Raw genomic sequence first — 21906 nt, forward strand, 5'->3', positions numbered from 1 at the left:
AGCTCCCACAGACAGGTCAGCAATTGGAAGCTACGGGAGGGGCTGGGCTGGTAAGAGCAGGGGGCGTGTCTGACCCAGGTTTGGCTCCTGGAACATGCGCAGTCTTCACAGACGGTGACGGGCGAAAAATGCGGAGGGCGCGATTACGTACACGCTGGTTCTGATTGGTTATCGTTCGCGCGCGAGGGGTCGTGCCGACTCGTCGCCAAGTAAACAGGCTGGGTAGGGGCGGGGCCAGCGAGGCGCCGCGACCTGGTTGGCCAGTCGGGGGTTGGGGGTTTCGCGGATTGGTCCCGGGCCCGAGCTCAGCTGTGGAGCGTACCGGGACCCGGAGCCGGCGGCCTGAGGGATGGACGAAACGAGCCCACTGGTGTCCCCCGAACGGGCCCAACCCCCGGACTACACCTTCCCGTCCGGCTCGGGCGCTCACTTTCCGCAGGTGCCGGGGGGCGCGGTCCGAGTGGCGGCGGCGGCTGGCCCGGCCCCCTCTCCGCCGGGCTCGCCAGGCCACGACCGGGAGCGGCAGCCACTGCTAGATCGGGCTCGGGGCGCGGCGGCCCAAGGCCAGACCCAAACCGTGGCGGCGCAGGCCCAAGCCCTGGCCGCCCAGGCGGCGGCGGCGGCGCACGCCGCGCAGGCCCACCGCGAGCGGAACGAGTTCCCGGAGGACCCCGAGTTCGAGGCGGTGGTGCGGCAGGCCGAGGTGGCCATCGAGCGCTGCATCTTCCCCGAGCGCATCTACCAGGGCTCCAGCGGAAGCTACTTCGTCAAGGACCCTCAGGGGGTGAGAGCGGGGTGGGGGCCGCCGCCGCCTTTGGGGAGGGTGAGCCTGTCCGGGGGAGTTAGCAGCTTCGCACAGCCAGAGGGAGAAGGGGGGTTGAAAGGCTGCAAAAGGGAGAAACTTCACAGTGCAGAGCCGCTTGGCAAGATTTTGGAATGCCCCTGAGGACTGGAGATGGAGAAGCTCTGCGGACTGAAGAAGTAAATCAGAACCTATTTGGTGGGGGAGGAGTGAGCGGAGAATGAAAAGAGGAAATTGACCAGATACAGGCCAGGGGCCCGGCGGTGTGGTGGGGCAATCGGCCTGTCGACGGAGACGCGCGGGGAGATGCTACTTTCTAGTAGATTCCTTAGCTTTAAACTACGGAGACTGCTATTCGGCCATTGTCCTACAGATTTGAGCTTTGGGCCCATTTCCTCTTTTTGGACCGAACCAGCGTTGTCGCTGTTCACTGAGGAGGACGGGTGATCCATCAAGGGCTCTGAGGGTTCAGTTCCAGCCTTCTGTGTTGTGGGGATGTCTACCACCGTCCCAGGTCTCTTGCTGGCAGACGTCAGTGATGGAGTGGGTGGACTTAAACCAGTTTCATCTGTCCTGGTTATTGCTCACTTCTGGGAGATTGTTCAAATTCTTTTTTATGGTTCTTCAGTAAAGAATGCGGAGTTTTAGAAACACAGGACTGCCTGCTACCTTTTACTTTCATTTCCCTCCTAGGACTATCAGCAGTTTACTTTTTAGCTCAGGCAAAGTGTTTGCTGACCTTTATTTTTTGTCCCTTGCATATGTATAAAGGGGGATGGGGATGAGATGGGTTGGGATGGGACATGGGGTGACCAGGGCAGCTGAGAGGTGACTTTATTCTTTTGATAGCTGCAGAAGAATTTAAGGCATTCATATCAAACCAGAGGTATCATTGGAATATCAGTGGGTCAAAACATATTAACTTTTCCCTGTCAGAGTTCTCAGATGGGCCAGAATGGTTTATTGGAAAAATATACTATTGTTATACTTATTAAAATAATGGTTGTCAAATCTCCTGCAAATTTTTGCTGTGTCTCTCCTGGGTGAACTCTTTAGATGGGTGGTATGCTGTTCTTAGAGGAGTGCCGAGTGGCCAGGATCGACTCTGACTTGTAGCCCTTGGTTAGGTTCATTGAATGATCTGGTCATTCTCCCAGATGTTGTTGTCCCTGAATTATCAAGAACCAGAAAGCAATTCTGCCATCAGTGCAATTAACATAAACTGAGTTGGGGAAGTTGGGGAAAACTTTGGGAATAATAGGTCTTTCCAAGTCCCTCAAGTAAGGGAGCACTGAGTTAAATTGAAAGCTCAAAGGGGAACCATTACTTCTAGAATATAAGAACAGTGGGTGTCCTGAGGTCTAAATGTTATTAGCAAGATACTTTAATTTTTTATGTAAGTGGTTTTTATTTTTTATTTTATTTTACTTTTTTTTTTTTAGCTTGTTGGCTGATGTAAGAAGGGACTAATTATCTTTGATAGGTATAGGAACAGGAGGAAGGTTTTTATTTTTCTTTCATGACACTTTACAGCTTTGTTGGAAGTGTGTCAGGTCAGTTGAGAAGTGATCTGGTGCTCTGACAGGTGGGAGTAATAAGATCTTTCACTTCTACCTGGCAGGTAAATTTACTACCACCTCTGTGCATAGGCTACAGAGAATGACAGACTGCGGGTATGTTCCTTGGTGATTTGCAGGATCCCAGGGTCTAAATCCTGGCCACTGTCCTTTCTTCGAGAGGAAGTCAAAACACATATGCCCTGACAAAACTTATTAAGATAACCATCTTGCTCCCACTGAGGAAAATGTGGTTCAGAGCAGAGGACCGCTTCCTAAATGCTGTGGTGGGTTACAATGAACCACAGGCTCACTGTAGTTGGTCGTGTCATCTTTGGCCCTGCTCCAAATGTGTTTGTTTATTTTATTTAACAAATAACGTAGATAGCACTTACTATATGCTAGGTACTGTTTTAAGTGCTTCACGAATAATAATTCACTTAGCACTTATAACACCCTTGGAAGTAGGTACTATTATTATCCCCACAGATGATGACATCAAGGCACACAGTATAACTAATTTGCTTAGGGTCTTAACAGCTAGTAAGTAGGAGGCAGGATTCAGACCCAGGCCAACCGGCTCCAGAATTCATGCTCCTAAAAACTATGCAGTGCTGCGTCAAAGTTAGTCATCTGAATTTCTGCTTCCTCTTTTCATCTACCATATTGGTTAGGATTACATTTGGCTATGTGTGGCAGAAAATTTAAAATAATAATGACTTGAATAAAAATACATTAACTCTCACAGAAGAAATCTCTAGGCTGCCCAGGGCTGGCATGGCAATATGAACAATGTGCATCCTTCCATCCAGCTGATGAGCCATCCCTAGCATGTGGCTTCCACTTCATGATCCAAGATGGCTACTCAGACTGCAGACATCTTGTCTGTTTTTCTTTTTTTTTTTTTTTTAAAGATTTTCTTTATTTATTTGACAGAGAGAGACACAGCGAGAGAGGGAACACAAGCAGGGGGAGTGGGAGAGGGAGAAGCAGGCTCCCCGCAGAGCAGGGTGCCTGATGCGGGACTCGATCCCAGGACCCTGGGATCATGACCTGAGCTGAAGGCAGTCGCTTAACCAACTGAGCCACCCAGGCGCCCCATCTTGTCTGTTTTTCAACCAGTTGGAAGAAGGAAAGGAGAGGGAGAGTATGCCCTCTTCCTTTAAGATATTTCATAGAAGTTGCACCAGACTCTTTTTATATTCCGTTGTTCAGAACTTAACTGCAGTAGTGGTTGGGGACTGTAGTCTTTATTTTGCCCCACACGTGGAGTCCCGTGTCCAAGGAAGAAGAGGGAACAGAGATTGGGGGAACCAGCAGTTTCTGCCAGACCTGCTTTTGGAGCTAGAGAGGCTAGAAGGTTCCTGAAGATAATAGCCCTGATTTCATTTCCCAATTTAGGATGGTTTCTCCCTCAGGGCAAGCAAGTGGAGACCTAGAGAACAGTAAGATGGAAAATGCTAGATTAGAAGGCATGGTAGAGAGTGCTCATATTACCCTCCTCACTTGCATTCTTCTGCTTTCTGGTCTTATGCTCAGTCACCTATGAAAATATTTTTTGAGCATTTTCTGTTTTGTGAGGCTAGTAATATTATATGTTCATATTGCCAAGAATCATAGAATAGCATGTGATTCATTAGTTTATTAAGAAGATTAAATGCGATATCACACATGAAAGCCTTTGGCATAGTTCCTGGTACGTAGCAGGAACTCCCAAGTGTTTTGCCTTTTGTTAAGTTAATGCCCACTGACCTCTGGATTAGGGTTTCTTGGATACATGGCATTGAATAAAGCAAAAGTAGTATAATTTTGAGATGATGATTTTATGACCACTGAGAATAGTAATTTATTAGATAATGTTAATTGGTATTTGCTTCAAAATTTTATGGATACTGCTCACATGTTCTAGGAACTAGGCCTTATATCGTAATTTGCAGTCTTTTAAAAATACTTATCCATCAGGAGCTTGTCATGAAAATGGTACAGATTTTTTTTTTCATTTTTCAAATATAAAATTATGTTATAGTCCTGAGTGTGCTTCTTCCAACTACCTGTGCCCTCCCAAGAAATTCTGATGTCCTTATACGTGGTTGAGAGCAACACTGATAGCCCAACAAAGAATAAAGATCTCAAACAGAATAATTTTTTAAATTCTTATTTATTTGAGAGCGAGAGTGAGAGAGAGAGTGTGTGCAAGCACAGAGGGAGAGGGAGAAGCAGACTCCCCACTGAGCAGAGAGCTGGACTTGGGGCTCGATACCAGGACCCTGAGATCACGACCTGAGCCGAAGGCAGATGCTTAATGGACTGAGCCACCCAGGCACCCCCAGAATAACTTTTTTTTTTCCCTAAAATGTCAAGAGGTAGTCAAGTTTGTATGTCATATTTAGATGTAGTTCTTGAGGTTTTTAAGCATCATTACCATCTATTGTAGGGACCTGTCCCAGGCCACCAGTTGTAACGGATGAGACAGGTTGGGTCAATGGCAGTGGATAGGAAAATAAATACAGTCTAAATCTCTTCTGTTGGCATTCTGTTTGGATCCCGTCTTCTTTCAGGGTCTCATATATTTGGAGTAGCCCATCCCTCTCTTTTCTGAGAGTTAACATGTAAATAAGGCTTCTCTGCCTAAATAGGAGTGCTGTTTCTATCCGACTCCCAATACAGTATACAGCAGTTGTCTGAGGCTGAAGGACCTGTAGGAATCCTTTTAGGAGTGCCCAGGTCAAAATTATTTTTATAACAATTTTAAGACTATTTGCCATTTTCATTCTTACTTCCTTGTGAGTGCACAGTGGAGATTCTCAGGGGCTACATGGTGTGTGATATCGAAACAGATTGAATATTAAGATGTTGAAAATACAGTTGCCTTTTATTAAGCCAGACACTAGAGAGATTGCAAAAATGTGAAACAGTGCCTGCCTTTTCACTAAAAATTGTTTTTGAAAATAGTTATTTTTCACAAAAACATAGCACCCATATTAACATGTAATAGGTTTATTTTTATTAAATGAATTAACAGTCTTAACATTTCAGTTTTAATTTGTAATACAGCAAATGTAGGGTTTACCCACATAAACAAAAGTTTTGGGGGTCTTTAATAATTAAGAGTTTAAAGGGATCTTCAGACCAAAATGTTGGAGAATCATCAGCTTCACGTTTACCAAATTAAAAAAAAAAACCCCGACTTTTATAAGAAGTTATTTCTGTGTATTTCACTGTACAATATGAGTGATGTGCTTGAACTACCTTAAATTTTAGTGTCACATAATACCTCCTCCTTGGGGCTGCTGGATAGATAGAGAAAACTCTTTGCGTTCCAGGTCCCAGTATTTGGTTCGGGTTCTGACACCAGCCAGTGAGTGGCCTCCTGATTCCTGTGCAGTTCTCTTTGGATCCCCAGTTCCATTGCTGCTGCTGCTTAAGCTCCCTGTACCTCAGCCCTTTCATTAAAGGAGGGTTAGTCAGTGGGTGGTAAGGAAAGGCATTTGAAAAATATTGGCGGGGCACCTGGGTGGCTCAGTCGTTAAGCGTCTGCCTTTGGCTGAGGTCATGGTCCCAGGGTCCTGGGATCGAGCCCCGCATCAGGCTCCCTGCTCGGCGGGAAGCCTGCTTCTCCCTCTCCCACTCCCCCTGCTTGTGTTCCCTCTCTCGCTGTGTCTCTCTCTGTCAGATAAATAAAATCTTTAAAAAAAAAAAAATTGGCATCAAACCGAAGCTTACTCCTAATTAAATGTAAGAAAGGAATTGAAAGTATAGTAAAGAAGAGAGAGGAGAATGAGAAAAATTAGGCAGTAGACATTTTCTTTCTCAACCAAACAGTGGTGGGTGCCTTTCTGATTTGAGTAGTTCTTGAGTATTCTTGAGTATTCAGGAATACAGCTGAAAATGTGAAGTTCACGTCAGCTTTGGAAATTAGGCCTGAGGCTGTGTCATGTATCATCCAGCAAACCTGCGGCGCTCACACACTGTCTTACACAAATGAAGGACTGAGCACATGTTAGCAGAACTGAATTGAACTGAGGCCATGCTTAGTCCTGAAGGGCACTTGTCTCCCTTCCTGCCTAATATCTTTCTGTTCATCCATCCTTCTCACCCTACTGTCCCTCCATTTGTCCAGTCCAAACGTTATTATTTAATGAACCCTGTGTGATACCGAGGTAGTGATGGTCACTAATGCTTCCACAGTCCTCAAGATGCTTTCCGATTCTCCTGTTGGAAGGAAATGGAGAAGTTTGAGAGGTGAGTCTGTAAATGGCGCTTTGGCTGCGATCTTGGCCTTCAGTTTCTGCTTTCTTTAATGGAGGAATTTAGGCCTCAGTCCTGGTATTTTTCAGCCCCGCTAATAAGATTGTCTTGGTCTTCCTTCCGCTGGGAAGCAGCCTGCCGAACTCCACATTGTACCTCAGTTGAACTGACTGTTAAGTTGTGGGGGATGTGCCTCAAGCTGTCCTGTGGTTTTATTGTCTAGTTCCAGAGAGTTACCATGGACTCATCGGTCATTCTCTGAGTGATAGGAGTCCCTTGTTACTGCTGCTGTGTGGTTTGGAGCCCAGGGTTCTGGGGGTACAGAGCCAGGAATATTGCTAACTTAGGCCTTTTGCTAGCCATTTTGGATAAAAAGGTAAATCTGAAGGCCTAGGATATGAATTTATGCATTTGACTTTCCCCAGTGAATCAGTAAGGTTGTTTGTGTTTAAGAATAAATTGATTCCTTTGGAGGGAGGAGAGTTCTGTATTTTTCTTGTCCTCTCAAATTCTTGCAAGGCTTCTTGAAAGAACTAGCCTCAAGATGGACCAATTATTGTTGGAGACATGTATCTAGCCAGTTCCTAATATGAGTACATACTTAATGCAGGCAGATGGGCGTATGTTTTCTGCTGTGACCTGCCTGTCAGGAAGTGACACTCAGAGGAAAATGTCTTATGACCCAGACTAGCTTGAGTTGGCTGTGGGGTGAGAGAGAGGGAGAGTCATATGATACAAAGATGAATCACTTGGAGAGCATATTTACTTTTCTTCCTTTGAAAGTACCAGTTTGGGGACTAGAGGGAATGAGACAAATGTGAAATAACCGTGGAGGGCTGCCTGGCCTAGGGAGGAAGACTCCAGAAGGGAGGCCCATTGTTTTGGGGTTGCAGCAGCATCCCATATTTCTAAGGACCTCTGAGGATTAAGTTCTCACCTGCAAGAGAAGATGGATTTTAATCTTTGTGGGCTCTCATGTCCTAATCTCTTGCCTATCAGAGTTACTTAAAAGAACCCTATTGTAATCAGATGGCAGATTCTTTTTCACGCTGTCAGTTTTTCCTTCCATTGCTTTCTTAGTTTGTTGTTCCTAAACTTTTTATTTTAAGGTTTTGTTAACACCCAGGGAGTGAGATAATAAGACTGATAGAGGAAATCAAGCACTGCTGGAGTTTTTTTAACCTTATAGCATAATACCTTATTCATTTCCTTTCAGTTGGTACTTTTTTGAGCTTTTACCTAATTGATGCAGAACAACAGTTTGTATGAATTTACCTTGGAAGTTGGGGTTTGATGGTGTGAAAATCTGTTTTACCATGTATACTAGTTGTGGCATCTTCTTTGGCCACAGCCCTTTCTGGCAGTGGGTCTCTTAGCTGCACACATGAGCTGTGTCTTCCACTTACAAGCTGGGGAGAAGCCAGTGTCTGTCTTTAGGGATTGTCTGCCTGTGCCTTCTCGTTTCTTTCTAGAGTCCTGCTGACCTGGTCTGTGACCCACTTTAATCAATTTGCCTTTAACATCCTATTTTTCTTTTCTCTGTGTAGAAGATCACTGCTGTCTTCAAACCCAAGAACGAAGAGCCATATGGGCACCTTAATCCTAAGTGGACCAAGTGGCTGCAGAAGCTATGCTGTCCCTGCTGCTTTGGCCGTGACTGCCTTGTCCTCAACCAGGGCTATCTCTCAGAGGCAGGGGCCAGTCTGGTGGACCAAAAACTGGAACTCAACATTGTACCCCGTACAAAGGTCAGTGACCTGTCTCCAGGGAGCCTTACTGCCTATCCAGAGTTTTCCTGGGCCTGCTACCTGTTAATGGAGCCATTAGGTCCAAGGAGGGCTATGTATGCCCTGAATCTAGAGCTCTCAGCCTTTTTGGGGGGAAGGTGGTAGATGTAGGCTCATGATTTGATCATCTGATGGAAGCTATCCTGAGAAGGATACACATAAAATTTTTGCATACAATTTCAGGAAATTCACTGACCCTCTGATGCACATTTATGGGTTTCCCGGGTCTTTCGATCCCAGGTAACTGCAACTGGTTAGAAACCTAGCTACTTTTGTAGCTCATTCTCTTAGATTTCCGAGCTATTCCATGATTTAGATATGTTCTAAAACGGACTAACTGATGTTAGCTAGTCACTCTGGCAAGGAGGAGTCTAGGATGGGCTGAGGGTTAGAGTAAAGGTCTGGCTTGAACCTGTACGGGGAACTGACATGGAATTCTCATCCATCTTTATGCTATGGGAAACTGGTACTTATCTGAACATAACAAAATCAGGTCCCAGATCCAGGCAAATCCACACTTAGAATGAATTTGCACACACCTTATATGTGTGATAGACTTAGCTTAGGTTCTGAGCCCTGCCACCCCTTCAGTATGCTGAAATACAGAATTGATTGCATACATTTTACTGATGCCAGGTGAAAAGCCCCTGTACTACAGGTGTCCAGGAAACTTTCCGAGGGTTGTGAGGGGAAGGAATGCCTGCTGGTCAGCATATGAACATTCAAGGACACATCCTCACCCATTTAGTATGTGTGGCTACCTGAGGTTTAGTAACAACTTAAGTTGGAACTCTGATATGATGCCCTAAGGCTGCAGGGGCATCTTTGTAGCTATGGGCCTTAATCCTCTGAGAATCTGATGAAAGCTAGAGATGTCATTCCCAGAAAAAATACATATATTTGCAATTGTTGTTTTGCATATAATTTCATGGGGATGGTTCATGGACCAGTTGGGAGTCCATTCATTGACCTTGTAAGGACCATGCCAATAGACTAAAGACCCCTGCTTGAGGTTTTCTTTGCAGGTTTAGATAGTAGACTCTGTGGGCAAAGAGACTGATCAGCAGACAGGAGCTTCCCTTCAAACCTATTTTTTCTGTTTTCCCAGGGTATTTTAGAAGAAATTGTGATTGTTGTGGTTGTTTAACTGCTCCTTTATTGCCAAACTCCAAACAATCAGCCAACTGGTTTGTAAGTTTGTAGAAGTCAGGGACCATTTCTTGAAATTTCCTCTTATTCTCAGCACCTAGCAAAGTACTGTGGGTTTTTTTTGTTTGTTTTTGTTTTTGCTTTGAGAGAGAGTGTGCACGTGAGCTGGAGGGCGGGGCGTGGGGGGAGCAGAGGGATAGGGAGAATCTCAAGCAGGCTCCATGCTCAGCGCAATCTCATGACCCTGAGATAGTGATCTGAGCCAAAATCAAGAGTCAGACACTTAACCGACTGAACCACCCAGGTGCCCCAAGCAAAGTACTGTTTTTATGGTAAGTATTCGGTAAGTGCCAGCTGAATCAGTGAGTGAATATCAAAACATGAGGGACAATCCTAGAGATCCCCCAACTCAGATCTATGGGGATAGTGTTTGCTTATAGCTCCCACTGACATCTGATTCATTGCCTGGCCTTGTACAGCTCATTACTTCCCTTTATGCTTTAGTTCTGTCTGTACACAGAGTTAAATAGCACACTTTGAACATCTTGTATGATAATTAATGCTCCAAAGATCTCCTGCCTAACCTGAATTCCTCCTACTAGGCCCCTCCTAGACTCTAAACATTCTTTTAAATACTCCTTGCTCATCACTGTAATTCCCTTTCTTTACTAGGTAAATAGCAGTCTGCACCTGGCCCTGTGCGTGTTCTGCCTGTGTTTCTGGAGAGTAGTGCCTAAGAATCAGGGCTTGAGTCACAGTTCTGGCTCTGCAGCTCTTGATTGGGTGACCCTTGGCAAGTCACTTAAGACACCCCCACATGCTTTGCGTGCTCAGTTTCCTCACTAAAAATAAGGATATAAGTAGTTCCTACTTTATGGGGCGGCTATTAAGATTACACAGGATAATCCATGTAAAACACGGAGCCCAGTGCCTTGGCACAATGTAAATACTCCATATGTCTTAGCCTGTGGTACTTTTATGACAATTCTAATCATAATAGAATGTCACCTGCCATGATCCTGTTCTACCCCATCTCTGGTCTTCCTCTTTCCCTGTTAGATGTTTCCCTGTTTGATGTTTTGCATCAAAAAGTCAGCAACAACAAAATATTAGTCTTCCATGAGACTGAAATGAGACAGAACTTTGCAAGTTTAACCTACAGTTGCTGGAGAATAGTGAGAGGAGGTGTCTCCTCTCCCACCCTCCCCACCGTTGTGACAGGATTCTATCCAGTTAATGAGAGCATCTGTCACTATGGGAACAGGGCTCATGTTATGATGGAGCTTCAAATAGTAAGGCTCCAGGGCTCACTCGATAGCTTGTTTCTGCTCTCTGTTACTGTAAGGTTTCGGGTTATGATAGTTTCATTAGTCATAGAGAAAAAAGTGGGTTGTTACAGAGAGCGATCGAAAATAAATCTGAGGGGCGCCTGGGTGGCTGAGTCGTTAAGCGTCTACCTTCAGCTCAGGTCATGATCCCAGGGTCCTGGGATCGAGCCCCGCATCGGGCTCCCTGCTTGGTGGGAAGCCTGCTTCTCCCTCTCCCACAACCCCTGCTTGTGTTCCCTCTCTCGCTGTGTCTCTCTCTGTCAAATAAATAAATAAAATCTTTAAAAAAAAAAAAAAGAAAAAAATCTGATTGGGGGGAAAGGGTTGTTTATTGCTTGAGAGAGTGAGGGTTTTCACTGTGGAAACTGGCCAGGTATTCTTAGGAAAGCCTTTTTTCTCCTTAACTTCTGTGCTTGTGCTTCCTGGGCAGAGATTGCCAACCTACTGTACCTTGCACATCCATTCTAGATATTCCTGTTAACTTTGGATGGACAGATGAATGGCTAGGAGGGAGGGAATGATTTTGTCCCTCTCTAAGATTCATAGGCACAATAATTATTTGTAATGAATTTTGCAAGGCTTAGAAAAGAAAATTTTAAATTTGATTTTAGTTATTTATATGCTGAGACTCACTTGTTGCTATCTCTGAAAGAAGCTTGTAACTCATTCATGCATTCACTTAATAAATATATATATATTTTAAGATTTTATTTATTTATTTGAGAGAGAGAGAACACATGAGAGGGGATAGGGTCAGAGGACGAAGCAGACTCCCTGCCGAGCAGGGAGCCCGATGCGAGACTTGATCCAGGGACTCCAGGATCATGACCTGAGCCGAAGGCAGTCGCTTAACCAACTGAGCCACCCAGGCGCCCCCCTTAATAAATATTTAATGAGCATGTGCCAGCCACTGTGTTAGGTGCTGAAGATGCTAATATGAATAAAATAAGATGTTCTCTTTTCCCCCCAAATCTCGAGTCTTAAGAGAGAGGTTAGATGTATAAATGGATAATCACAAGATGGTGTGATAAGGGTGATAATTGACATACATACGGATTACAGTGATATTACCACAATTTGACAATCAAGTGTAATATTTTGGGGGGGGGGGTGGGACAGAGGGAGAGGAAGAGAGAGAATCTTAAGCAGGCTCCACGCCCAGTGCGGAGACTGACGTGGGACTCCATCATGACCTGAGCTGAAATCAAGAGTTGGACGCTTAACCAACTGAGCCACTCAGGTGCCCCAATGAAGTGTAATATTGATGGCCCATTAAAACATGTTTTTTTGAAGGGTTCATGGGTGGCTCAGTCGGTTAAACATCTGCCTTTAGCTCAGGTCATGGTCCTGGGGTCCTGGGCAGAGAGCTGGGAGCCTGTTTCCTGCTTCTGCTTCTCCCTCTGCCCCTCCACCCCTCTCATGCTCTCTCTCTCTTTCTCTCTCTCTCTCAAAGAAATAAATACAGTCTTTAAAAAAATGTTTTTTTTGAATAGGCAATGCGGGCATCTAGTGTAGAAATCAGAAGGCACAGTAGGGTAAACAGAGAAGAGCAGTTCAGCCTCTCTCCCACTTTTGCCTTCCAGCCACTCCATTTCCTTTCTCAGGGGCAGCTTCTGGTACTAGTTTCTTGTGTAATATTCCAGATATAGTCTACATAGATATGCATGTTATGTAGCAATTCACTAAAGATTAAAACCCATTTTAATGTTTATTTTTTAATTTTTTTTAAGGTTTTATTTATTTGACAGAGAGAGCACAAGTAGGCAGAGCAGTAGATGGAGGGAGAGGGAGAAGCAGACTCCCCATTGAGCAGAGAGCCTGATGCGGGGCCCAGTCCCAGGACCCTGGGATCGTGACCTGAGCTGAAGGCAGATGCTTAACCGACTGAGCCACCCAGGCTCCCCTAATGTTTATTTTTAAAATGTGAATAAATTGCACATAGTACAGAATTCAAAAGAAATAAAAGGGTATAGAGTGAATCGCAATTTATTTTTATCTGGAGAGAAAAATAGGCCCTGGGCCCTCTTCTAACCCAGGAGACGGCTGTCTTAGACAGGGGAATTCTTGCTAGCTGCTATAACAACTCCTGAATCTCAGTGGTTGAATGGATCTTGCTCACATTGTAGACTCATGCCATTTAGGCAGCTCTCCCAGATCCCTTGTCACTCCGTGTAGTGACAAGAGATCTAAGATCCTTCCATGATGTGGTTTTGCCATCTCCGAGCCCTTCATTTCCAGCTGCACAGGTTGGGGAGTGTGAACTAAGGATCATGGGAGATTTAAGGGGCCAGGCCCGGAAGTGATATACAGACATCACTTTGTCAACATTCCGTTGGCCTGAACTGCTCATATTAGAAAGGCTGAGAAGTGCATTCTTTCTGCATCCCCTGGAAGAGGAACAGTATTGGTGAGCATCCAGGTATTCCCTGCCATAGTGATATATTTCCTTATACTCAACTGTAACCTAGGTATCTGTTCTCTTTCCACTGTAGGTAGTATACCTGGCCAGTGATACCTTCAACTATAGTGCCATTGACCGAGTGAAGTCCAGGGGCAAGCGGCTTGCGCTAGAGAAAGTGCCAAAAGTTGGGCAGCGGTTTAATCGCATCGGGCTACCGCCAAAGGTATACACTGCACCTGTGTGGCTTAGTAAAGGTGATGATGTGTGGTGGCATGACCATCCAAGTGCTGAAACAAGGCACCTGGAGACTTGCATATAGACATGTGAATAGCCTGCCCTGAGGCGCCCGTCTTCCTCATTTCTGAGGGTCTAAGGTTTGCGGAATAATTCTCCAGAGAACAGAGCCCCTACCTTTCTCACTTTACTCCTCTGGCCCATTTAGATGCGCTTCTTGAATTTGGATGGGCAGTCACTCTCATGACCTTTTTCTGACATAAACGCCATAGGGCATTATGGGCCACCCGGCTCACTCCTGGGCTCTCTGGACTTGAGCCGGAGGGAAATACCTTTATTCCTGCTCTTTGGCTGCAGGTTGGTTCATTCCAGCTCTTTGTTGAAGGCTACAAAGATGCAGACTACTGGCTACGGCGTTTTGAAGCAGAACCTCTCCCGGAGAACACTAACCGGCAGCTACTGCTGCAGTTTGAGCGGCTGGTGGTGCTGGACTACATCATCCGCAACACTGGTGAGCAGCTGTGGGCAGCCTGGGGCCTGTGCTAGACCACTGCGAGGTACTCCATACCAGAGTGCCTTCTTGGGACGAAGGTTTCCTAAGTCAGAAGGGCCTTGAAAATAATTTTCCAAGACAAGCTTTGTTCAGGCACATCATGTGTGGTTATCAGAGGTAGTGAATCCTGGAGCCAGTAGTTACTAATGTTTTATCTTAACCTCTTTCCTGGTCCCAGACGGAAGACACGCTGGCTCTTCAAAGCAACATCAGGGATACTTTTGCCCTTGATCCCTATTTACTCATAGTAGCAAGAGCTATCACAGGACAGTTTTGTCTTTAAGTACCTCGTATTAGTGGACTCATACAGTATTTGTCACTTTGTGACTGGCTTATTTCACTTAGTATATGCCGCTAAGCTTTATTCATGTTCAGCATATATCAGAATTTCCTATTTAAGGCTGGACATACATTGTATGTATATACTGTATTTTGCTTATCTATCCGTCAGTGGACACTTGGGTTGCTTCCATGTTTTAGCTCTTGTGAATAATGTTGCTATGAACATGGGTGTAAAATAGCTTTGAGACACTACTTTCATTTCTTTTGAGTATATACCCAGAAGTGAAATTGCTGGGTAATATGGCGGTTCTGTTTAATTTTTTTTTAATTGAAGTCTGGTTGACCTATGTTTAATTTTTTGAGGAGCTGCCGTTTTGTTTTCCACAGTGGCTGCACCATTTTTACATTCCCACCAATGGTGCACAGGGGTTCCAGTTTCTCCACCTTTTCATCACCACTTGTTATTTTCTGGGTTTTGTTTTGTTTTGTTTTTCATTTGTAGCCATCCTGGTAGGTATAATGTGGTCTCTCCTTGTAGTTTTGCATTTCCCTAATGATTAGTGATGTTCTGAACATCTTTTCATGTACTTTTTGGCCATTTGTATCTAATCACGTTTTTTTGTTGTTGAGTTGTAGGAGTTTTTTAATATATTCTGGATATTAATTCCTTTTCAAATACATGATTTGCAAATATTTCCTACCATTCCATGGGGTGCCTTTTTATTCTGTTGATAGTATCTTTTGATGCAATTAATTTTTAAATTTTCACAAAGTCCAGTTTGTCTATTTTTTTGTTTATTGTCTGTGCCTTTGGGGTCATATGCAAGAAATTCTTGCCAAATCTAATGCCATGAAGCTTTTGCCCTATGTTTTTGTCTTAAGAGTTTTATAATTTTTGGTCTTAGATTTAGGTCATGGATCCACTTTGAGTTAATTTTTGTATATGGTCTGAGGTAAGGATCTAACTTCATTTTCTGTATGTGGATATCCAGTTTTCCCAGCACCATCTGTTGAAAAGACTTATCTTTTCATCATTGAATGGTCTTGTCACCCTCGTCGAAAACCATTTGATCATACATGCAAAGGTTTATGTCTAGACTGTATGGTATTTCATTTGTCTATGTGTCCGTTTTTATGCCAATACCACACTATTTTGATTTATATAGCTTTGTATTAAGTTTTGTAATAAGCATAGTTTTGTTTTGTTTGTTTGAGAGAGTACGCGCACATGTGCACACAAGTGGGGGAGGAGGGGCAGAGGTAGAGAGAGAATCCTAAGCAGGCTCCATGCCCAGTGCAGAGCCTGACACAGGGCTTGATCTTACAACCCCAAGATTACAACCTGAGCTGAAACTAAGAGTTGGACACCCAACAGACTGAGCCACTCAGGCGCCCCTATAGTAAGTATAGTTTTATAGTAAGTTTGGAAATTCGGAGGAAGTATGAGTCCCCAGCTTTGTTCTTTTCTTTCTGGATTGTTCTGTCTATTTGGTATCCCTTGAGATTGCATATAAATTTTAGGATGGGTTTTTCTGTTTCTGCAAAAAACATCATTGGGATTTTGATAGGAATTGCATTAAATCTCTAAATAGTTTCAAAGTAGTATTGACGTCTTAACCATATTGAGCCTTCCAATCTGTGAGTGTGGAGTGTCTTTCCATTTACTTATGTCTTCTTTAATTTCTTTCAGCCATGTTTTATAGTTTTTATTATACAAATCTTTCACCTCCTTGGTTAAATTAATTCCTGAGTATTTTATGCTTTTTGATGCTAAATGGAATTGTTTTCTTAATTTGCTTTTTGGATTGTTTGTTGTTAGTAAGTAGAAACACAAGTGATTTTTATGTGTTGACTTTGTACTCTGATACTTTGCTGAGTTTATTTATTAGTTCTGATTTTTTTGGTGTGGCATCTTTAGGGTTTTCTACATATAAAATCATATCATCTATAAACAGATAATTTTACCTCTTTCTTTCAAATTTAGATGCCTTTTATTTCTTTCTCATGCGTAATTGCTCTGTTCTTCCAGTACCAAGTTGAATAGAAATGTTGAAAGCGGGCACCTTTGCCTTGTTCTAGATCTTAGAGAAAAGCTTTTGGTCTTTCACCATTGAGGATGATGTTTGTTGTGGTTTTTCATGTATGACTTTTATTATGTTGACATGGGGCTTGATCTCATGACCCTGAGATCATGACTTGAGCTGAAATCAAGAGTTGGATGCTTAACCAACTGAGCCACCCAGGCGCCCCTGCATGGTCTAGTCTTTAGATTTTGTGTTTCTAGGAATTTGGCCATTTCATCTAGGCTATCCAGTGTCTGGGTATACAATTGCCTGTAGTACTCTCTTATAATCCTTTTTATTTTTATTTTGGTAAAATTGGTAGTAATGTCCCTACTTTCATTTCTGATTTTAGCAATTTCAATCTTCTCTTTTTTCTTTTTTCTTTTTGTATTCTTATGTTAATCCCCATACATTACATCATTAGTTTTAGATGTAGTGTTCCATGATTCATTGTGCATAACACCCAGTGCTCCATGCAGAACGTGCCCTCTTTAATACCCATCACCGGGCTAACCCATCCTCCCACCCCCCTCCCCTCTAGAACCCTCAGTTTGTTTTTCAGAGTCCATCGTCTCTCATGGTTCGTCTACCCCTCCGATTTCCCCCACTTCATTTTTTCTTAAACTAAATATTTAAATGGTTATCAATTTTATTCATCCAGTGAGACAACTGTTATATTTTAGTTTTAGAGCATTTAGTTTATTTATCTATAATGTACATACAGATATATTTGGATTTTCATCCACCATCTTATTTCCTTTCTATTTTGTGTGCTTGTCTTTTTTTTTCCTACACTTCTTCCTATGATCTCTTTTCTTTCTTGCTTTCCTTTAAAATTATTTTGTAATTAGGGGCGCCTGGGTGGCTCATTCGGTTAAGCGTCTGACTCTTGATTTCGGCTCAGGTCATGATCTCAGGGTCATGAGATTGAGCCCAACGTCAGACTCCGTGCTCAGCACAGAGTATGCTTGAGATTCTTTCTCCCTCTCCCTCTGCCCCTCCCTCTGCTCACACGTGCTCTCTCTCTCTCTAAATAAGATCTTAAATTATTTTGTAAGTATTTCATTTCTCCCCTCTTTTAGCTCAGAAGTTTATACGCTTTGTCTTTTCCCTTGATGGTTACTCTAAAGATTACCATGTGAATCTTTGATTTCCTATCTTTAGACTTTTATACTATTAGTGTCATACATTTTAATTATGTATGCATGTATATATGTATATGTGTATGTGCATATGTAAAACCACTTTTATGTAAAACCACTTTTCTGTAAAACCACAAGATGATATTGTTATTATTATTACTGTTATTAATAATAATTATGGAGACGTTTGAGCATATATAAATAAGCAGAATAGTGAACCTCCATGCACTGGTCATTCCAGCCTTTTTTTTTTTTTAATTAATTTTTTTTTTTTTAAGATTTTTTTTTATTTTTATTTATTTGAGAGAGAGGGAATGAGAGAGAGAGAACACATGAGAGGGGATAGGGTCAGAGGACGAAGCAGACTCCCCGCCGAGCAGGGAGCCCGATGCGGGACTCGATCCCGGGACTCCAGGATCATGACCTGAGCCGAAGGCAGTCGCCCAACCGACTGAGCCACCCAGGCGCCCTGGTCATTCCAGCCTTAACAACCATCAGTCCATGACTAATCCTATCCCATTCACACTTCCATTTAGTTATCTTCTTTTATTATTTTAAAGCAAATTACAGATGTAATTTTATTCATAATTATTTCAGTATGTGTCTCTAAAAGATAACTCTTTAAAAAAAAACACTATCATACTGCAAAAAGCTAATATTTATCTAGATTTACTAATATATTTACCCATTTTATTGCTCTTTCAATTTTCCTGTATCTCCAAGCTTCTGTTTGGGATAATTTTCCTTTGACTTAGAGAATATAGATACACTTTTTTTTAAAGATTTTATTTATTTATTTGAGAGAGAGAAAGAGAGCACAAGCAGGGGAAAGGGCAGAGGGAGAGGGACAAGCCGACTCCTCACTGAGTGGGGAGCCTGAGGCAGGGCCTGATCCCAGGATCCTGGGATCATGACCTGAGTCAAAGTCAGACGCTTAATCTACTGAGCCACTCAGGCACCCTAACTTAGAGAATATTTTAATACTAGTCTGCTGATGATGAATTTTGGTTTTGTTGGTTTGAAAATGTCTTTATTTCACCTTCATTTTTGTTTTTTGTTTTTTGTTTTTAAAGATTTTATTTATTTATTTGACAGAGAGAGACACAGCGAGAGAGGGAACACAAGCAGGGGGAGTGGGAGAGGGAGAAGCAGGCTTCCCGCCGAGCAGGGAGCCAGATGCGGGGCTTGATGCCAGGACCTTGGGATCATGACCTGAGCCGAAGGCAGACGCTTAACAACTGAGCCACCCAGGTGCCCCTCACCTTCATTTTTTTTTTTAAGATTTTATTTATTTATTTGACAGAGAGATAGAGAGAGAACACAAGTAGGCAGAGGGAGAGGGAGAAGCGGGGAGCCTGCTTCTCCCTCTCCCTCTGCGGGGAGCCCGATACAGGACTCGATCCCAGGACCCTGGGATCATGACCCGAGCCGAAGGCAGCCGCTTAACCGACCGAGCCACCCAAGCAACCCCCTCACTTTCATTTTTTTTTTTTTTTAAAGATTTTATTTATTTATTTGAGACAGAGAGAATGAGAGGGAGGAGGGTCAGAGGGAGAAGCAGACTCCCTGCCGAGCAGGGAGCCCGATGCGGGACTCGATCCCGGGACTCCAGGATCATGACCTGAGCCGAAGGCAGTCGCTTAACCAACTGAGCCACCCAGGCGCCCCCTCACCTTCATTTTTGAAGGCTATGTTTGCTGGGTGTAGAATTTGGGATTGGTAGTTATTTTCTTTCAGTAGTTAAAAAAAACCCATTCCATTGTCTTCTTTTCCCATGATTTCTGTGAAGTCAGTTGTTCCTGTATTATTGTTGTTTCTTTGAAGGTAATCTCTCTTTTTCTCTGGCTCCTTTGAGATTTTCCCTGTAGTCAGTTTTCAGAACTTTACTGCAATATGCTTGGTATAGTTTTCTTTGCATTATCCTGTTAGGGATTCAGTTTCCCTTGAATCAATAGTTTGATAACTTTTGTCAGTTTTGGAAGATTCTCAGCTATTCTCTCTTTATTTTATTTATTTATTTATTTTTAAGTTTAAAAAAACTTACACCCAGCTCTATAACCAGCAGGTGCTCTAGGAGAAAATACGCCACAAATGATGGACTCCCTGTCTGAATTTCCTTTCTCTCCCAGGTCTCAACACTTTAACTCTTAATGGTCTTGTTAAAATCTCCAGTACCTTCAAGAGATCTGAAAATATTTTATCAATTTTTTATAGGTGTTCTCAGTAGAATGATTGGACCAAGTGCCCAAAATATGTAGTCCATCATGACTGAAAGTGAAAGTCACCCCAGTTTTTTCTAACTTCATGTTTCTGTTCACAGATCGAGGCAATGACAACTGGCTGATTAAATATGACTGTCCAATGGATAGTTCTAGCTCCCGGGTAAGAGACTGATCTGTGTATTAAAGAAGAAGATGAGGTAGTGTGTATGCATAATATAGAAACACATAATAATCAGAGATTAGGTCACATAGGTTCAGAAGAATCAGGATTCACATGTGTTTAAAATTGATAGGTTAATATTTGATAGAGTTCTTCTCAATCTGATTTTTAAGTGGTATCTTATTGAATGATGTTCATAGAGATAGAATGAAGAAAGGTTCAAATATGTTTGGAACATATTATATGCTTTATGCCTTTCTTGGAGATTCACATTGCATAGTAGCACAGTAAAGGTTTGAGAAGTAGTCCATTAAATGAACCTATTTAATTTTGTTTGGCCCAGTGATTTCTAAACTTTTTTAGAATACTTTCCTCATAATAGACCATTCCATAGAACATCAGTTTAGAAAAAGCTGCTTCCTGCAACTTTGCTTACTTTCTCATTGCTTTCATCCTCTACCATGCTTTTCTATTCCTGCTCAGTCTGCACATTTAAAAAAATTAGTAGGAATGCTACCTAGAATAGGAGAGTAAGGTTGACTTTTATTCCTTATAATAAGTTTTTCTTTGTCCAGCTTTATTTAAATAGAATTGACGTATAACACTGTGCAGATTTAAGATGTGCAACGTGGTGATTTAATGCATGTATATTTTGCCAAATGTTTACCACAATAAGGTTAGTTAACACATTCTCATAGTGTTTTTACTTCCTTCTCTAATTGTGGTTCTCATATTTGGTACATGAAGAGCTTATTAAAAATAGATTCTTCAGGCCTTTCCTCCATTAGGTCTGGGGTAAAACTCAGGATTCCATACCTTTTTTTTTAAAGGTTTTATTTTTATTTATTTGACAGAGAGAGCGCATAAGCACAAGCAGGGGGAGGGGCAGAGGGAGATGGAGAAGCAGGCTTCCCTCTGAGCAGGGAGGCTGATGCAGGACTCGATCCCAGGACCCGGGGATCATGACTTGAGCTGAAGGCAGCGCTTAACTGATTGAGCCACCCAGGTGCCCCAGGATCCCGTACTTTTAATAAGACCTCCTAGGGGATTCCGATGCAGGTATCCTCAACCTACATACCCTGTTTCTGTGATGGCACCTGTGAACCTGAAGTATGGAGCCAAACAGACAGTCATGAGAGTGTCTGACAGGCTATCACAGGTAGCCTGCCCCACTCTTTGCAGTCGGCCTTGTCCTTTTCCCTTATCACTGCAATGACAAGAGACTCTTGTGCAAGAGCAGCCAGCTGGTACCTCCATGGTTCTGTTGTGTCACGGGAAAATGTGGTCACCAGTGAAGTAGCACCTGGTCAAGGTCTACACAGAAGAACCTTGGCTGGCTGATACTTGCTTTTCCTTTTTCCTTCTCATACTCTCAGGACTCTCACTGCCTTTCCCTAGGAGGAAAGGCTTGGAGTTACCTTTGTTATTGTTGGTTTCCTTCTTACCAAGGGCTGTGGCAACTCCTGGGGAAGTGCACCTTTTCTAAGATAAGGGACTCTGAGAACTTTGAAGAGGCCAAGTCAGAGGTGCCATAAATGTACTAAGTTTAGGAACTGTGGAAACCAGTTCAGAGTTTGACTAAGGATTGGTGCCTGAGGGGGTTGAGGTGGGGTGCTTTGCTACTACTTTGAAGGGCATGAGACGGTTGGGACCCTAAGTATTGAGTCTTTCCTTGCTCTTCAGGACGCAGACTGGGTGGTGGTGAAGGAGCCTGTTATCAAGGTGGCTGCCATAGACAATGGGCTGGCTTTCCCCCTGAAACATCCTGACTCCTGGAGGGCATGTAAGTCTAAGACCACTGTGGTCTGGCTCTTTTCTTGCTCAGTCTCAGTTTCTCATCTATGCAATGAAGATAATAATGCCTCTACGACAGGATTATTCTAAGACTTCATGGAATAATGCAGCTCATGCATTTAGCACAGTAGTGGGCACGTGGCAAGTATGCAGAACACAAGCTGTTATCATCATTTTTACCTTTA

The 21906-nt window shown here is 43.1% G+C and overlaps 1 protein-coding gene across 1 annotated transcript in view; it reads left to right on the top strand.

Annotated features, from left to right (window-relative positions):
* Positions 1-274: 274 nt before the first annotated feature.
* Positions 275-21906, top strand: part of PI4K2A (phosphatidylinositol 4-kinase type 2 alpha) — a 30266-nt gene continuing 8634 nt past the window's right edge. Inside the window, exons 1-6 of the mRNA XM_035026540.1 lie at positions 275-784; positions 8154-8354; positions 13363-13494; positions 13863-14016; positions 19866-19927; positions 21611-21710. Of these exons, the coding sequence (XP_034882431.1) occupies positions 350-784; positions 8154-8354; positions 13363-13494; positions 13863-14016; positions 19866-19927; positions 21611-21710 (1084 nt within the window). The 5' untranslated portion in view covers positions 275-349. The remainder of the gene's footprint in view (positions 785-8153; positions 8355-13362; positions 13495-13862; positions 14017-19865; positions 19928-21610; positions 21711-21906) is intronic.

This window comes from Mirounga leonina, unplaced genomic scaffold, assembly GCF_011800145.1.
Source record: "Mirounga leonina isolate KUSES-001 unplaced genomic scaffold, KU_Mleo_1.0 Mir_114, whole genome shotgun sequence".
Classification (NCBI taxonomy): Eukaryota; Metazoa; Chordata; class Mammalia; order Carnivora; family Phocidae; genus Mirounga; species Mirounga leonina.